The 15,720-nt window shown below is 39.8% G+C and overlaps 2 protein-coding genes across 3 annotated transcripts; both read right to left on the reverse strand.

The window, feature by feature from the left end:
• Positions 1–558: 558 nt before the first annotated feature.
• LOC140758775 (uncharacterized) lies at positions 559–5,249 on the reverse strand. The gene is made up of 5 exons (XM_073095066.1): positions 4,077–5,249; positions 1,855–2,034; positions 1,457–1,624; positions 1,012–1,158; positions 559–913 (listed from the first exon to the last, which is right to left on the reverse strand). The coding sequence occupies exons 1-5, from the start codon at positions 5,196–5,198 to the stop codon at positions 794–796; spliced, it is 1,737 nt and encodes a 578-aa protein (XP_072951167.1). The 5' UTR covers positions 5,199–5,249; the 3' UTR covers positions 559–793.
• A 1,738-nt stretch (positions 5,250–6,987) lies between these two features.
• LOC140758774 (proteinaceous RNase P 1, chloroplastic/mitochondrial-like) lies at positions 6,988–13,060 on the reverse strand. Of its 2 annotated transcripts, XR_012104149.1 has the most exons (7): positions 11,850–13,060; positions 11,077–11,166; positions 10,766–10,947; positions 10,080–10,200; positions 9,514–9,582; positions 8,759–8,961; positions 6,988–8,658 (listed from the first exon to the last, which is right to left on the reverse strand). XR_012104149.1 is itself a non-coding variant. In XM_073095065.1 (6 exons), the coding sequence occupies exons 1-6, from the start codon at positions 12,993–12,995 to the stop codon at positions 8,821–8,823; spliced, it is 1,749 nt and encodes a 582-aa protein (XP_072951166.1). In that variant the 5' UTR covers positions 12,996–13,060; the 3' UTR covers positions 8,640–8,820. The 2 variants fall into 2 exon arrangements, 1 of the variants encoding a protein (XP_072951166.1); XM_073095065.1 differs by having other exon boundaries at positions 8,640–8,961.
• Between the last annotated feature and the right edge of the window lie 2,660 nt (positions 13,061–15,720).

Raw genomic sequence — 15,720 nt, forward strand, 5'->3', positions numbered from 1 at the left:
AATAATAAAAAAAGGCCTAGTTGTGGAATAGGAGAACATCAGATAGCCATCATTGAATCTATTCCCTTGTATAGTTTCCTAGAATCCACACAAGGAGAAAGATTGCATCTTCCTGAGTTAGCTTTGGGGAATGCTGAAAATTCAGCACTTTGATCCAAAGTCTAATGAAGAGAAAGAAGTTGCAAAAAATATGTCCAAGTGCCAATTTCAACATTATGCTAAAAGAGATTTCATGCAATTTCAACAAGCTCAGAACTGAAGGTTTCAAGAATCACCTCTCTTTCTTTGCATCGCCTGGAATACCAATAAGAGGTTGAAAAGAGGAGGCTATTAATGAACTCAGGAAAGAGGAGCATCTACTTTTCTTCCTCCATTATTCTATAATGATAAATCTGGAGGTTGGTTTGACATTGACAAAGTAATTGGAGGTTCTACAGTGTGCCGGTTTATATGTCAAAGTAGAAATATCCAACATAACAACTGCAACCGTACTCTTTAACTTAGAAAGCATTCTTGGGTTAGTAGTTTCAAAGTGCAAATGCAATATGCCACAAATACTATCAGGAAAGTCAGAACCTCTATTGGAATAAGAATGTTGTGACAAAGAATCAATGATCAGTGTTTTTGATGCTTGCTCACAGAAGCAAGTCTCTGTATTTCGTTTCTTAACGGCCGCATTGTATTGCATGCATGACCAGAAAAGTACAATTCCACTGGTAATTCAATCTGAAGGATGAATGATCCAATCAAAGAATGGATAATAGCAACACTTTTATATTCTTCAAGAACTGCTTCATGGATCAAATTTGTTGCAGATACTGAATTTGTTGCAGATTGTTATAGGACTAACCAACATCCGAGCGATTTCTGCAATGGAGCTTTGGAAACCATCGGATAGATCATCTAATGTTCTCTGTTGGCCAACAGTGTAAAAAGTTACCATGTAAGGCTGTAAAACTCAATGAGTAGAATCTCCTGTGCCACTACACTCTGAGGGATTTTCTATCTGACCTGTATAGCAATTTTGAGAGGACCCCAGCATTCTAAGCGGTTGTACTTCTTTGATTTGGAATGAAAGTACACCCAGACCTTAGCTTCCATCAACTCAGGATGTTGGCTGAAGAGGGCAGCATCTCCATAGATGACAGCTTTGAGAACCTAGTAAGAATTAACAAGAAAATCAGTCATTTACCAATGTCACTATCTCCAGCAGCACATCTTCTTGTCTCAAAGGCTGAAGATCAAATAAGGCAAACCATAATTATTATGTTTGAGATGGCAATAGAAACAATACAAAGGATCTTGATGTTTATGTAGCAAAAAATACTGTTTAAAGAGCATTTTTCATTATATTTACATTTGCTCTGTAAATGTCATTTACCTAAGACAGATAACTGCTTGCTGGACGAGTGAATGTGTGGCAAAGAGGGCAGTTTAGGTTGAAGCATTAACTTACCAATGGTAGCTCCTTACAGAAGATATGGTATCTAAATCCAGCAGCAATTTCCTGAAAGAGGTTGGCCCCACTTACATAGCAATGGACATGCAAAGACATCTCTTCTTTCACCTTCTTCCACTCGGCAACAACATCATCTCTTTGCAATGTGGTCTGCCAGCTCCGCAACTGTCATCACATAATGAAGATTGGCATTGTTTGAAAGCATAATCCACTAGATACCAATGATGAGAATGCTTGAGTTACAGATGCCAGGTACAGGCACCAGACTTGTAGACCAGTCATGTTTTGGTTTCAACAAGTCAATGAGTAGCCAATTAAAATTAGTCCAATATATTCGATATGGACTCCTAGGTATGAAGAAGGTCTTAGAAGAACTCATTGATCATACTTCGTACCTGCTCACTGCTGATACTGTTGGAAACAACTAATGTCAGATTGGCTGTTAAGTCACAGTGTGTGAGAGTGTATGCCCTTGGAATGGTGCATAAAGGCTGTTTGTTTATTTCTTCTCCCATGAATTCTACCTTCAACTTTGAAGCTTCAAATGTTGTTGGAGGACCCAATAGCCTGGCTGCCTGATAACAAACAGATAATGAGACCATGCACTGGCACAAAAGTTTCCTTAGGCAATGCTACTCTGAGACCCTACAATTAATACAAAATTAATCAACAATCTGCTTGACTAACCAAAGATTTCTCCTCAACATCACTCAAACTTGACTTAACTATTGGATAATTCCCGTCTGATCAATAACCAAATGTAGCTAGTTAAAGGCTATGAAAGAAAGCCATGAGAATATTTTTCAAAAATTTGTAACAATTGAAAAACACAGTATGATGGCTTTATATGAATGTACAAATAGCTTAAAGGAACAAGCTTAAAAATCTTCCAGTAAGATACTCCATAAGATTGCCAACTGCATAATTCGCCAAACAAGTATGATTTTTCTGATGAATAAAATGCTACACCCTAAAATATTCTGCAAACTCTCTCAAGAAACATAATTAGATACTTATTCAAATCATCACATCTCCTCTCTGCATAAAAATATCATTTTCCCACATCCTTTTCCCCTGCCCATCAATTTTTAGATTAGACAATTCTTCATCTTTCTATAACACATCACACCGAGACCATCAGACAAAAGAAATTTTACTATCTAAGCATCATTATTGCTATATTATGCTGGCAAAAACCCATCAATTCTGAAACAAAAAAGAAAAAGAAAAAGAGGAAACAAATCTAAGTACCAGAGAGTTATAGAAGTCTCTCCTATCCAAGCTCATGAGCACAATGGATCTGCCCAGTGAAGTGGGTCTGCTACCCATCAAATAAGAGATGGTGGGCATGAAGCAACAGTTGCAATAAAAGGCATAACGAGAAGCCATTAGAGATCAATGTTGGTATGTCTCCTCATCCTTCATGGCCTTCTAGAGTCCATATGAGCTTTGAAGCCAATACTGTGACCTGGGTTGTTTTAGAGATGTGGAGGGGTTTGGTGTGAAATAGTGAGATTGGGTGATCGTTGGAGTCCTGTCAGGTTGGCTTTATTCTCCCTCTTCCTCTCCTCTTCTCACACTACCTTTTAAGTTCGTCGCCACCATGTGATGCTTAAACTCAAATAATTCGTTAATTTACTTAATTGGCCTCCGTTGCAAGAGGAGTATGTTCTCTCGAGTTTCCTTTCTGCCACATGGCACAATTCCATTAGTTGGTTAAAGAGAGAGTCAATAATGTGGATAAATTGTAGGGTAGTATCATACTATCATCAATCTAAAATGGCACAAGGGGGCAAATGGCCCCCAATTTCTCTTGTTACGTTTAACTATGTTTTATCTTCTAAATTACTTTGTGTATAAAATTGTAAAAACTTTACTTTCTACTAAATAAAAATGTTAAGCACTAAAAGAACTTGAAGACATGTTCAATAGTGATTCTATTTTTTTTTCTCCAAAATAGAGTTTCTGTAAATGACCGAAGCAAATAAGGCTATAATTTTAATGAAGAGATCGTTTGTTATGGGAAAATCAGAGACATTCACCTATATGACATATTATCTTGCCATATATTTAGCAATCATGGATTGCTAAACTGATCATTTCTATCGATCTTCTAACGCAAATAAAACTTCAGCATGAGTAATTGAGCAAACGAGAATACACTGTGAAGATACAAACTTGGGCTTCATGTAAGATGTCTTTTGTCTATGCATTGCCTTCCTACTTCTATTGTAGCAGATTTTGTGCTAGAATTGATAACAGAACACTACAACAATAACTTTGATGGACATCTTTTAACCCTTTTCATCATTCCTTCCAACCAATTGGAGCAAAAAGATAATAATTTCTATAAGTAAATATGAAAAACATCCTTCAACACTCTTAATGATTAAGAAGTTAGTTTACACATACACAAAAGTTACAAAATTAGCCAAACCATCTAACAGGATAAGTGGCAACGACTGCTTCTTGTTTAAGCTACATCTCTAGGAAAGTCTCGCCCCTACCAAGTGTCATAATGTCGATAAGGAGAAGAGAAGAATTCTTTTCTCAAAAAATGTTTACTGAAACTAACATTGATAATCAGCAAATTCCTTTAAGGTAATGGAAAGCAAACCTGCAAGGCCAAGAAATCAGCTTTGACCTCTCTCTGGCAAGCCAAGGCAGAAAGGGACTTTGCAAAGTCCTCCGTCTCCAATGGATCGATATCTATACACACTAACTTCTCCCCACACCGCCGGCACGTACCATCCTCATCCATCTCACTCCTTCCCACACAACATTGCCCCTTTCCCAACCGCCCCTGCCCGAGCCAGTCGCCCCCACCTTTCACCACCCCTTCCTTCACCCTCCCCACCTCCGCCGCTGCCTCAGACCCAAACGGCCCTGACATAACCTCTGCCGTTGAATCTGACACTTGTCTCACAATCCCCCTCGTCCGATGGAGCACCCGGTACACATCATCCCCCCTCCCCTTACCGGCATCCACCCTAAGGAGCGCAGCCAACTCAGGCTCCCTGGGAACGACACCCGTGGTGGCCATGTGCGACTCCACCTCATGGGCATTATCAAAGTCGCCGGCATCATAGAATCCAAAGAGAGCCGGGCCATATGATCTAAGCTTCGGTGGGATGCCGGACGCCGACATCCGCTTGATCAAGTCGAAGGCAAGGGCTGGGTCCCGCTTCAACGCAGCAAGGCGGGCGGCGCTGGTGAAGGTGGCCTCATTGGGCTCCACGGCGTCTAAAGTCATCTTCCGAAAGATCTCGAAGCCTCTATCTACGCCGCTGCCATCCTCCGAGGAGGAGCAGAGGTAAAGGAGGGCATTGTAGTGGTGGAGGGAAAGATTGACGGAGGTGGCTACGGCAGTGTCGTAGAGGCGGAGGGCTTCGGGGAGGTCCCCGCGCTTGGAGCACATGTTGAGCTCGTGGCGGAGGAGGCCCTCGGGAGACTCGCGCCAAGCCTTCCGCCTGGCCCTAGCGGTAGGAGGAGGAGTGCTAGGATTTTCAAGGGTTAAGGTTTGGGTGGAGCGAGAGGAAGGGGAAGAAGGCATGGTGCGGCGGAAAGGTTTGGAGGAAGGGCGTTTGGCGAAACGCCTGAGAGAGAGGAGAGGGTTGGTGGAGAAGCGGCGGCGTACATAGTAGGAGTTGTAGTGAGGGGAGAAGAGGAAGAGGGATTTGGACAAGAAGGAGGAGGAGGTGGTGGCGCGGAAGAGGGAAGGGGAAAGAGCCAGGGGCATTGGGATCGTGGTTGCAGAGGTGGTTGGTTTGGTTGCAACGAGGTGGATAGAATAGCGGGACTGTGTGTATAAAATTAAGAGTAACTTTCCACGTGATACGGTTGTTTTCAAGCTATTTTGACTTTTGAGCCCGAGTTCGGCTGGCTTTAATAGTAAAAAATGAGCTATAGCCTGTAGCCAAGCTCGTTTATAGCTTTGTTTCTAGATTGAATAACAATAAATACTAGTGGGAACAAAATTATATACAAGGATAGGAAATCTGGTACAATCGCCTTCTACGTTGAGGATCACACGACCACATTTATATTACTCAGAGTGACGAAACTTCTTGGACTTATCTACAGTATAGATTCGGATCACACAGGTATGGAAGCTCAAGACTGCACGGTTGGCGCTGTTGGCATGGTTGATTGCTCGTGGGTAAATATCCTTTGTGCCGAATACAGACAGCTAAACTTGTAGGAACCTCCAAATACGAACAGCTAAACTTGTAGGAACCTCACCGGCCGGTGAAGGCATCCGGGGTTTGGAGAGCAATCGTCTCAGCAACGGTGGCTATATAGCCCGGGTGCCGTAAACTGATCGGGAATGGAAAAATGATGAGGGCGGCTACGAAACCTTAGCTCTCACCGATGCCATGGAATCGGTAGCTATGTATTATCCACCATAGGATGCTGGATGACAAGGTGATGGTCAGTGAGTTGGTGCATGAGGCCGAAGGGCAGCTCGGCAAACTGGTGGGAAATACTGGGACATGACTAGAAAAGACAATTAGATATGGTGGCCCAAGCACAAGGGAGAGTCTAAAGCAAAGGTGCCTAACCAAGACAAATATGAGGGATAGAAATTGTTGTGGCGGCTATCAATGGCTCCGAGAGTTAGGCTCTTCACTTGGAAGCTTCTATAGGGTCGTCTCCCTACTCGGGCCTATTTGCATGCCATCCAGGTGGGGGGCAGAAGAGAATTGTGCTCTATGCAAAATTCACAAGAAAAGCATAGATCGCTTATTTTTCGCATGCAGGTCGGCGAAAGAAATTTAGGGGGAGCTGGCACGTAGTCAAGGTTGGTCGGAAGGCTAGAGTAGTAAGGTGTTGCCAGATTGGCTCACCACTCGTTGGAGTGAGGAGCCTAGGGAGAACGACACTTGCTTGGTATTACACTGTGGATGGTGTGGAAGCAGCGTAATGCAAAGGTATTCTGAGGAGTTTCGAAGTACCCGAGGGTGGTGGTTCGCTAGGCAATCTCTCTCATGCAGGAATATGCTGGAGAGAAAAAGGAAGTAGAGAACCGATAAGAAACCGATTGACCCGATGGTAGAAATCGAATCTGGGTTGGGTGAAAGTTAATGTGGATGGGGCTGTTAAATCTAGTGACTATCAAGGCAGAGCAGAGGCAGTGGTGCGAACTACAGACAGCTCCCTTATAACTGTAGCTTGGGAGCTGACACCATGCGAAGCTATGCTGGAGATAGAGGGCCGAGCCTTTAAATTTGGCTTCACGCTAGCCAAAGGAGTGAAGGACATAAAAGGGTTGAGTTTGAGTCAGACTCATTTGAGCTAGTTCGAATTTTAAAAGATGAAGCAGGTTCTCCTTGGAGGACGAGGGGCTTAGTTGTCGAGTGCAAGTTGCTACTGGCTCTTTTTCGGAGAGTCATATGCTGTATGTTTTGAGAGAAAAAAAATTGTGCGGCCGACTGGGCAGCCAAACGGGGTAGTTCAAGTTCGCGTCCTGTTTTGTTGAATTCTTCGAGTCCAATTCCTCGGACCAAGCATAATTATTTATACAAACTCCAAAAACGGATCAAATTTTTATTAATGAAAAATATGGCTATACAATAATCTTGTAATTGGAAGGCTTTTCCTTCTCTCAAACACAACATGAATAAGACATTAATATGAAGTACTAGCAAAAATTATCTAATCTACCTCTGATGATGATACTGAAAATTACATCCTTGCCTCCACCTCTTCCGAATGCCATGTTGTCTTTTGGGTGCATAATAAGTCCTCATTGTACTTTGAGTAGGTCGTGCAAAATTCTCATGCATAGATTTTGCCATGTTCTCTATTTCGCTTATCCTCTCAATGGTGTCTCTTATCATTAGAGCTCATCTTGTAGTCTCAATATGCAATCAATCTCCACAAAAACTAATAGTAATCTGCACCAAATGGATATATCACCAAATTTTACATGTCAAGGTAATTAACATGTAGCTATGGCTGTAAAAAAAACCCATATATGAAGTTGACCTCTTCTTAAGATTAGCAAATAGATGATCTGCATGCAGAAGATCATGTCTTTGGGTAAGTGCTTGACTACCAAAAAAATTCTCCTCAACATAATTCAAACTTGACTTAGCTAGAGAACACTTCCCTTTTGATCAATAGCCAAATGTGGCTAGTAAAAAGCTATGAAAAAAGGCTATGAGATCAAACTCGCTGTCACAAATTCACCAAGAAAAGAATCTTTTTCAAGTTTTTTAACAATTGGAAAACACAGTATGATGATTGTGTATGGAAGTAAAAATAGCTTAAAGAATAATGCAGTCCTAATTAGAATAATATAATCCCAGTAAGATACTCTATAAGATTGCCAACTGCATAATTCACCAAATTGTGAAATTGGGTGATCATTGGAGCCTTAGGAGGTATGTTTTATTCTCCCTTTCCTTCTTCTTGTAGTATGTGATGTATTTTCCTTTCCTCACACTATTTTTAAGTTCTTTTTTTCTCATTCATGAGTCCGAAGGTTAGATATGAGCTGGACAGATGACCAACTCTCCAAAGCAGGCCAGGGTCAAGGCAAAATGACAAGCTTCAAACTGTGACTCCATCAAGATAAATTCGCATGGTCCATTATGCAAACCGGACAATAAACTAGAATGGATTACTGGCCAAAAACTCAGATAACCACCCTCTTTCCTTGGGCATTGTTCATACCATTGCATCTAATCCACTTCATGCAAAAGTCAAAACCCTCAGACTAGCTCAGCCGATGGCAAAGGAGCTAGGTCTAGCCAGTATGAGAAGACCCGACCTCCCCTGTGGCTGCTTAGGCTTTTTTTTTTTTTGATATGCTATATCTCATCTCTTGCTTTCACTCTATCTTGATATCTCATTGTTTTAGGAAAGCTAATAGTTCTACTGACCTGTCAGCTACTTTGAGAAGAGAACAATACTTTTCCTTGAAGTGGATTGAGTGTGTCCCCAGTATCTTTACTTAGATTCATGTATAGGCATACCCTAGATATCACTCTCGACGGCTGAGGTCTTTTGTGCCTTTTTTGAAGTAATGCATTGTCTTTTCCCTCAACAAAAAAGGAGCAGTCATAGGCCGGTGTTAACGATATTGCTTAGACGAGAGAAAACCTTCAACAATCTCTGCCCCAATACAAATTATGTTTTACAAGAAAAGAAGAGCAGACAGTCACATCCCAGCTCCTTTTGGTATAAAGAAGAACCTAATGAAAGTAATTTGATCAGAATTACAACAAAAATTCCAAGAGTCAAAAATAAACACTATGAAGTACCAACTAAAGATCACAGTACAAGAATAATTACCTTGGCACTAAAGAAGGAACAAGTATGAGAAGACATGCTTGTCGAGAAAATAAAGGAAGATGTTACCAGCTTATTTGGCTTAATCGTCTACTAGATTGAGACAATTCCATAGTAGTATTTCTGGTAGCACAAATCCACTTGCGAGGTGTTTCAATGTCATCACCTAAATTTGTTGGTAAATGCCAGCAACCTCTTTCAGACTCCTGAATCCACCAACAGTGAAGATGACAAATAGAATGCAGAAGGAAAAGTGGTAAGAAGCAATGAAACAATATCCAAAGCCAATTATGACATTTAATTAAAGACGCAAAGCTAGAGTTAACTGATTTGTCGATAGCGAAAGGTTAAACAAACAACCAGCAAATAGTCAAACTATATAAATAAACCACCTCTTAGGCCGCAGAGTCAAGTTGTACAAAAGGTTCAAAAATCATATATAGAAGAATTGCATTGACTTCAAGTAACAGCTTATTGCTTTTGCACTAGATGAGGACAAAGTTAGAAAATTAATGTGATAACTAGTAGACGGACATCACTGTGCTTTCGTAGACCAGCCACATTTAGTAGCAAAACATATTTGCCACACAAAAGGAACACCATTCTTCTTAATTTGATTTGACACTAATATGTGTGATTTATTTGAAAAGCTATGGATCACACTTTAGTAGAAAGAAGCAGTTCACTACTTGTATCAACCAACTATTCATGTGAGAATAAATGAAGTATGATGCATGGAGAGGTTATAGATTTAGCACCTGTATAACAATGGAGTATGGTGGAGGCATATGGAAAGCCGGACCCTTTCTGGAGAATGTTAGTCTCACCTGCAAAGAGTGAAATGGGCTTGACACATTGAATTTCAGAAAGTAATCCAGATGGAAGCACAAGAACATAACCACAAGTTAGTTGGAGGTTTTGAAACAGAGATACTGATAACAAGTTTGTCATCATCTAAATAAGCGCAAATTAATTCAAAAACTTAAAAGCATTTTTAGCATTTTTTTCTATTGACTTATCATAAGGCAGATAGTATATCATGAAGTAGATTGAGCATTACCTGTCCGATGATTGTGATATTCAGGATTACAATTGCAATTCAATAGAAAAATGAAAGCATGTGGAATACAAACTTGGCAGAAAACAGTAGAAAATGCAGTGTGAAAGATAACCATGGTTGACCATTACTTAGAACTGTTAGATCCAGTGCCTAACATAGATTACAAGATAGCAATCAAAAAGTTGAGAAACAGAGAAATATTGCAAATAGTAAATCCTGTACCATTATTTATTATGTTCAGGCCACAAATGAATAGATACATACCTGATGCTTCTCTTTCCATCTGGGGAAGAAGCTAGTTCCTAGTAGTTGAAATAAGTGATCTCTCATCTCATCATTTGTCACAAGCAGTGAACGACAATTTACAGCTGCATACAACCAATACCTGAAATTTGAAGAGAAGAATAATGTTAGCTTGACAAAATGTCAGGTAAATGTCATAGTAACATCCTTGTCCTTAAGCAAATGGGCATGTCACGGGCATGTGTCCTGACTATCGAACTCCTTTGAAAACAAGCATGTAGGAGAACACTTTCACTGGACAGGAATCCAAGCACTGTTGCCGGAAAGGTGCTTCCTTTTTCAATGCTGTGTGATTTCAAAAGTACCTTAAAACACTAAATCAGCAGGCTTCAACTTTAGAATCTTAGTTGCCTCCCTGATTAAATTTGTCAAAATTAAATGGATTGAATCCAGGACTTATACAAGGATAGGAGAAAACATCTAGTATTTTCTTTCCAGTAATATACTGCTTATTTTTCTTATCTATACATGTTCGCGTTCCTCTTATTTCTGATCTGAACAAACACTGCTCAGCATAAACTGATTGAAGGACTTTGAAAGGGATATCATGAATAGTCACATCATACAACTGCATAGTCCTTTCGACTGCAAAGGTCAGCTGTAGATTCATCTCGTAGCAGACAGATAATACGATAAGGAGAACTTACCAATCATCATTTGAACCAGGAGGGGTAGCATATAGTGCTCCAGACTTCCGCCAGCTTTCTATAAGCTTCTTATTGTCTGGGGTTTTTGCAGGACCACCTTTTACACGGCCGCTATGCAAAATAATAAGTGGCAACTTATTTGACCGGCTCATTTGACGCATTCCATTTACAACAGAATTTAGCTGCCAGAAATGTTCTTTATAGATTATCTAAATATCAACAATATTACCATAACCTAACTATATAAAACTAAATGGTAAGAACATTAAAATTTTAAAAAATAAATTAAATTGCACAATGAATGCCCTAACCTGGAAAAAGCTGAAATTCCTTTGATTATAGAGGCCGACATTTGCAGCATCTATAACAGCATCAAATGGGCCATTACGGTCGAGCCATTCCTGTATTGAGTTCACTTTCTAAGTTAGATACTAACTATTTTATTGCAAAAGTCATGCAAGTCATAGGAAACACTAATGAAAAAGAAATTTTATGGCTATAATTCCAATCTGAAATTAGCCAGTCAAAGTAAATCTATTAGTAGTATTTCAACATCGTTACAAATTGATATGCAAGTAATATGCAAAGAAAACTTCAGCAATCAATGAGTAATTGACTATACGAGAATACACTACAAAGATACAAACTTGGACTTCATGTAAGATGTCTTTTGTCTATGCCTTGCCTTCCTACTTCTATTGTAGCAGATTTTGTGCTAGAATTGATAACAGAACAATACAACAATAACTTTGATGGACATCTTTTAACCCTTATCATCATTCCTTCCAACCAATAGGAGCAAAAAGATAATAATTTCTAAAAGTAAATACAAAAAGCATCCTTCAACACTCCTAATGAATAAGAAGTAAGTTTACACAAACAAAAGTTACAAAATCAGCCAAACCATCTAACAGGATATGTGCCAACGACTGCTTCTTGTTTAAGCTACATCTCTAGGAACTCCTCGCCCCTACCTAGTGTCATAATGTCGATAAAGAAAAGAGAAGAACTTTTTTCTCAAAAAAAGTTTACTTAAACTAACATTGATAATCAGCAAACTCCTTTAAGGTAATGGAAAGCAAACCTGAAAGCCCAAGAAATCAGCTTTGACCTCTCTCTGGCAAGCCAAGGCGGAAAGGGACTTCGCAAAGTCCTCAGTCTCCAATGGATCGATATCTATACACACTAACTTCTCCCCACACCGCCGGCACGTACCATCCTCGTCCATCTCACTCCTTCCCACACTCCATTGCCCCTTTCCCAACCACCCCTGCCCGTGCCAACCGCCCCCACCTTTCACCACCCCTTCCTTCACCCTCCCCACATCCCACTCCTCCATCCCCACCTCCGCGGCTGCCTCAGACCCAAACCACCCTTCCATAACCTCTGCCGTTGAATCTGACACTTGTCTCACAATCCGCCTCATCCGGTGGAGCACCCGGTACATATCATCCCCCCTCCCCTTACCGGCATTCACCCTAAGGAGCGCAGCCAACTCAGGCTCCTCGGGAACAACACCCGAGGTGGCCATGTGCGACTCCACCTCATGGGCATTATCAAAATCCCCGGCATCACAGAATCCAAAGAGAGCCGGGCCATATGATCTAAGCTTTGGTGGGATGCCAGCCGCCGACATCCGCTTGATCAAGTCGAAGGCAAGGGCTGGGTCCCGTTTCAACGCAGCAAGGCGGGCGGCGCTGGTGAAGGTGGCCTCATTGGGCTCCACGGCGTCTGAGGTCATCTTCCGAAAGATCTCGAAGCCTCTCTCTATGCCGCTGCCATCCTCCGAGGAGGAGCAGAGGTAGAGGAGGACATTGTAGTGGTGGAGGGACAGATTGACGGAGGTGGCTACGGCAGTGTCGTAGAGGCGGAGGGCTTCAGGGAGGTCGCCGCGCTTGGAGCACATGTCGAGCTCGTGCCGGAGGAGACCCTCGGGAGACTCGCGCCAAGCCTTCCGCCTGGCCTTGGTGGTAGAAGGAGGAGCGCTAGGGTTTTCAGGGGTTAAGGTTTGGGTGGAGCGAGAGGAAGGGGAAGAAGGCATGGTGCGGCGGAAAGATTTGGAGGAAGGGTGTTTGGCGAAACGCCTGAGAGAGAGGAGAGGGTTGGTGGAGAAGCGGCGGCGTACATAGTAGGAGTTGTAGTGAGGAGGGGAGAAGAGGAAGAGGGATTTGGACAAGAAGGCGGAAGAGGTGGTGGCGCGGAAGAGGGAGGGGGAAAGAGCCAGTGGCATTGGTATCGTGGCTGCAGAGGTTGTTACAATGAGAATGATCAATGAGGTGGATAGACTAGGGGGCTTTGCGGAGATTTTGACCAAACCAGCCTTATTTCAATTTAATTTCACCAAAATAGACTGCCCTCAATTTTATTCTGACCCTAATAAAAATATTGAATTAATAAGAGTTTTACCTCTAAACAAAAACCCTAATTAGTTCAACATTTTTGTTTAGTCTTAAAACACCGATTAATTTAACATATTATATATATATATATATATATATATATATATATCTCTTTTTAATTTAATCTTTCAGCAGTTAAGAAAAAAAATTACCTAATGATAAAAATACTGAATGATTAGTATTTTTAAATTAGACTCTATTTGGTAATAAATCTAAGAGATAATTTATTTCTATAAAATAAATTAAAAAAAAGGTATAGATTGGTCAAAAACTCGGCTTTGTGTATAAAATTGGTAAGGTTAACATGTAAAACATAAAACGGTATAGTACCAAAATTTTAGTTGGTTTTTAGCGTGGCAAGTTGCGGGCTAAATAGGTGGGTTTTCGGGCTAAATAGGTGGGCTAATGGGCCGGGTTTAGCCCAGTCCAAACTGGGTATAATTGTCAGTATCATTATCACAGGTAGATTAGATAAATTTTACCAGCACTTCATATTAATGTCTTATTCGTGTTGTTGTACTCCTCTGCCTTGCGTTTGAGAAAAGGAAAAGATTTCCAATTACAAGATATAAATTATTCTAGTTTTATCTTAGTATTTTTAGCCCAGAAGCTGTGTGTAATCAAAATCTATGTTGTAGATAAATAAATCTCAGTCTTATTTAGTTTGAGGCTAAGTTCTTAGTTAGCCTTATATTTTTTATTTTAATTTTTTAGAGAATAAACTTAATAAAATAAAATAAAAAGATAAAAAAAACATTTAAATTTTTTTAATTTATTATTATTATTTTAAAATAGAGGAAAATAAATATTTTTTAAAATAAGTTAATAGTAAAAAAATTCTAAAAATAGCTAAAATGTGGGTTGGGCCGAATGATTGATGAGTCAGGCTGACGGACGGTAACGGGCTAGACTATTTCTGCCTGGCCCAAGTGATTAATGAGTCGGATTGTGAACAAATACTTAAGTCCGGTTGACCCAAAAAACTCAGTCCGAACCCGACCCGGCCCACCCAATGATCATGTCTACTTCTTCCCAACCTCGCGTTGTCTCTCGGACCCATAACACGTCCTCATCGTCCTTTGAGTAGATCATACAAAACTCTTACTATAAAGAAAGAAAGATGTTACCAGCTCACATTCCATAGTAGTATTTCTAGTATCATAAATCCACCTGCAAGGTGTTTCAATGTACTATCACCCAAAACTGTTGGTATATGCCAGCTACCTCCTTCAGACTCTTGAATCCAATCCACCAACAGTGAAGATGACAAATAGAATGCAGAAGGAAAAGTGGCAAGAAACATTAAAAAAAATATCCAAAGCCAATTCTGATATTTAATCAAAGAAGCAAAGCTAGGATTAACTGATCTTTTGATAGCCAAAGGTTAAATAAACAATCAACAAATAGTCAAACTATATAAATAAACCACCTCTTAGGTGTTACGGTCTGACCACATAGGTTAAAATCGAATTGAGTCAAGTTAGCTAATTAGTTTTATTCTATTATTTGAATTTTAAATAAATCGAATAATCCGCATAATGAATCCGATCCGCTATAGATTTTTACTCCTAGTGGACATGTGTTAATAATTATCATTAAAGGAATATGAGTTTAGCCAAGCTAATATTTTCGTCTTTATCTTTTACCGTAGTCGTTAGATCGTTTTATCTTTTTAGGAGTAAATCATAATCATACAAGTATCTCGATCTTTCAAATCTTAGCCATCTTCTTCTACGAGCAGCCACCCTACTTTTACTACTACCTTTCGATGACCGCCGTAACGTCGGTTAATTACCGTTGTGCCCTATTTGACATTACTTCACTATTTTATTAATATTTTTTCATCCAGACATTAAATTTTCATGAAAATAGATCCATTAGAATCCTAATTTCCGAGGGTACATCTATATAAATTTATACAATTTTTCTTACATTCGAATTAGTTCAAATTTGATTCATAATATTAGAGCCTAGAGTCAAGCTGTACAAAAAGTTCAAGGATCAGAAGAATTGCATCCACTTCAATACAATAATTAAATACTATATTATTAGGAGATTTATAATATTTTATATTTAATTTTTATATAATTAAAATAATATTTAATAATAATACTTTTTATAATGTGCTTATTTTTATAAAATATTAAATTATTAATATCGTCGAGTCTCCTGGCCAAAATTAGGAGAATTTATTTTTATCATCCATGAGCCCGAAGGATAGATATAAGCTAGACAAAGGGCCAACTCGTCGAATAATTGTTTCAAACTAAATACCATCGAGATTTGTTCGAAGCTAACCGCATTGCCGAGCCATCAACCGAATCGAGCTAAACCATTAAGCAATTTCTCCACAGTAAAAGAAATAAAAAAAATTTTAAACACTAGAAGAATTTTTTTTTAATCATTCATGAGCCCAAAAGCTAGATATGAGCTGGACAAAGAGCTAACCCTCCCTAGATATACCTAATTACAGAGGCACTTTAGGCCCCACCGAGTTTTTAGCCGTTTAGTCTACATTTCAAGTCATATGCGTCGTCGAACAATTACTTTGAACCA

Source organism: Typha angustifolia, chromosome 4, assembly GCF_048772165.1.
Source record: "Typha angustifolia cultivar Huaian chromosome 4, ASM4877216v1, whole genome shotgun sequence".
In the NCBI taxonomy this organism is placed as follows: domain Eukaryota; kingdom Viridiplantae; phylum Streptophyta; class Magnoliopsida; order Poales; family Typhaceae; genus Typha; species Typha angustifolia.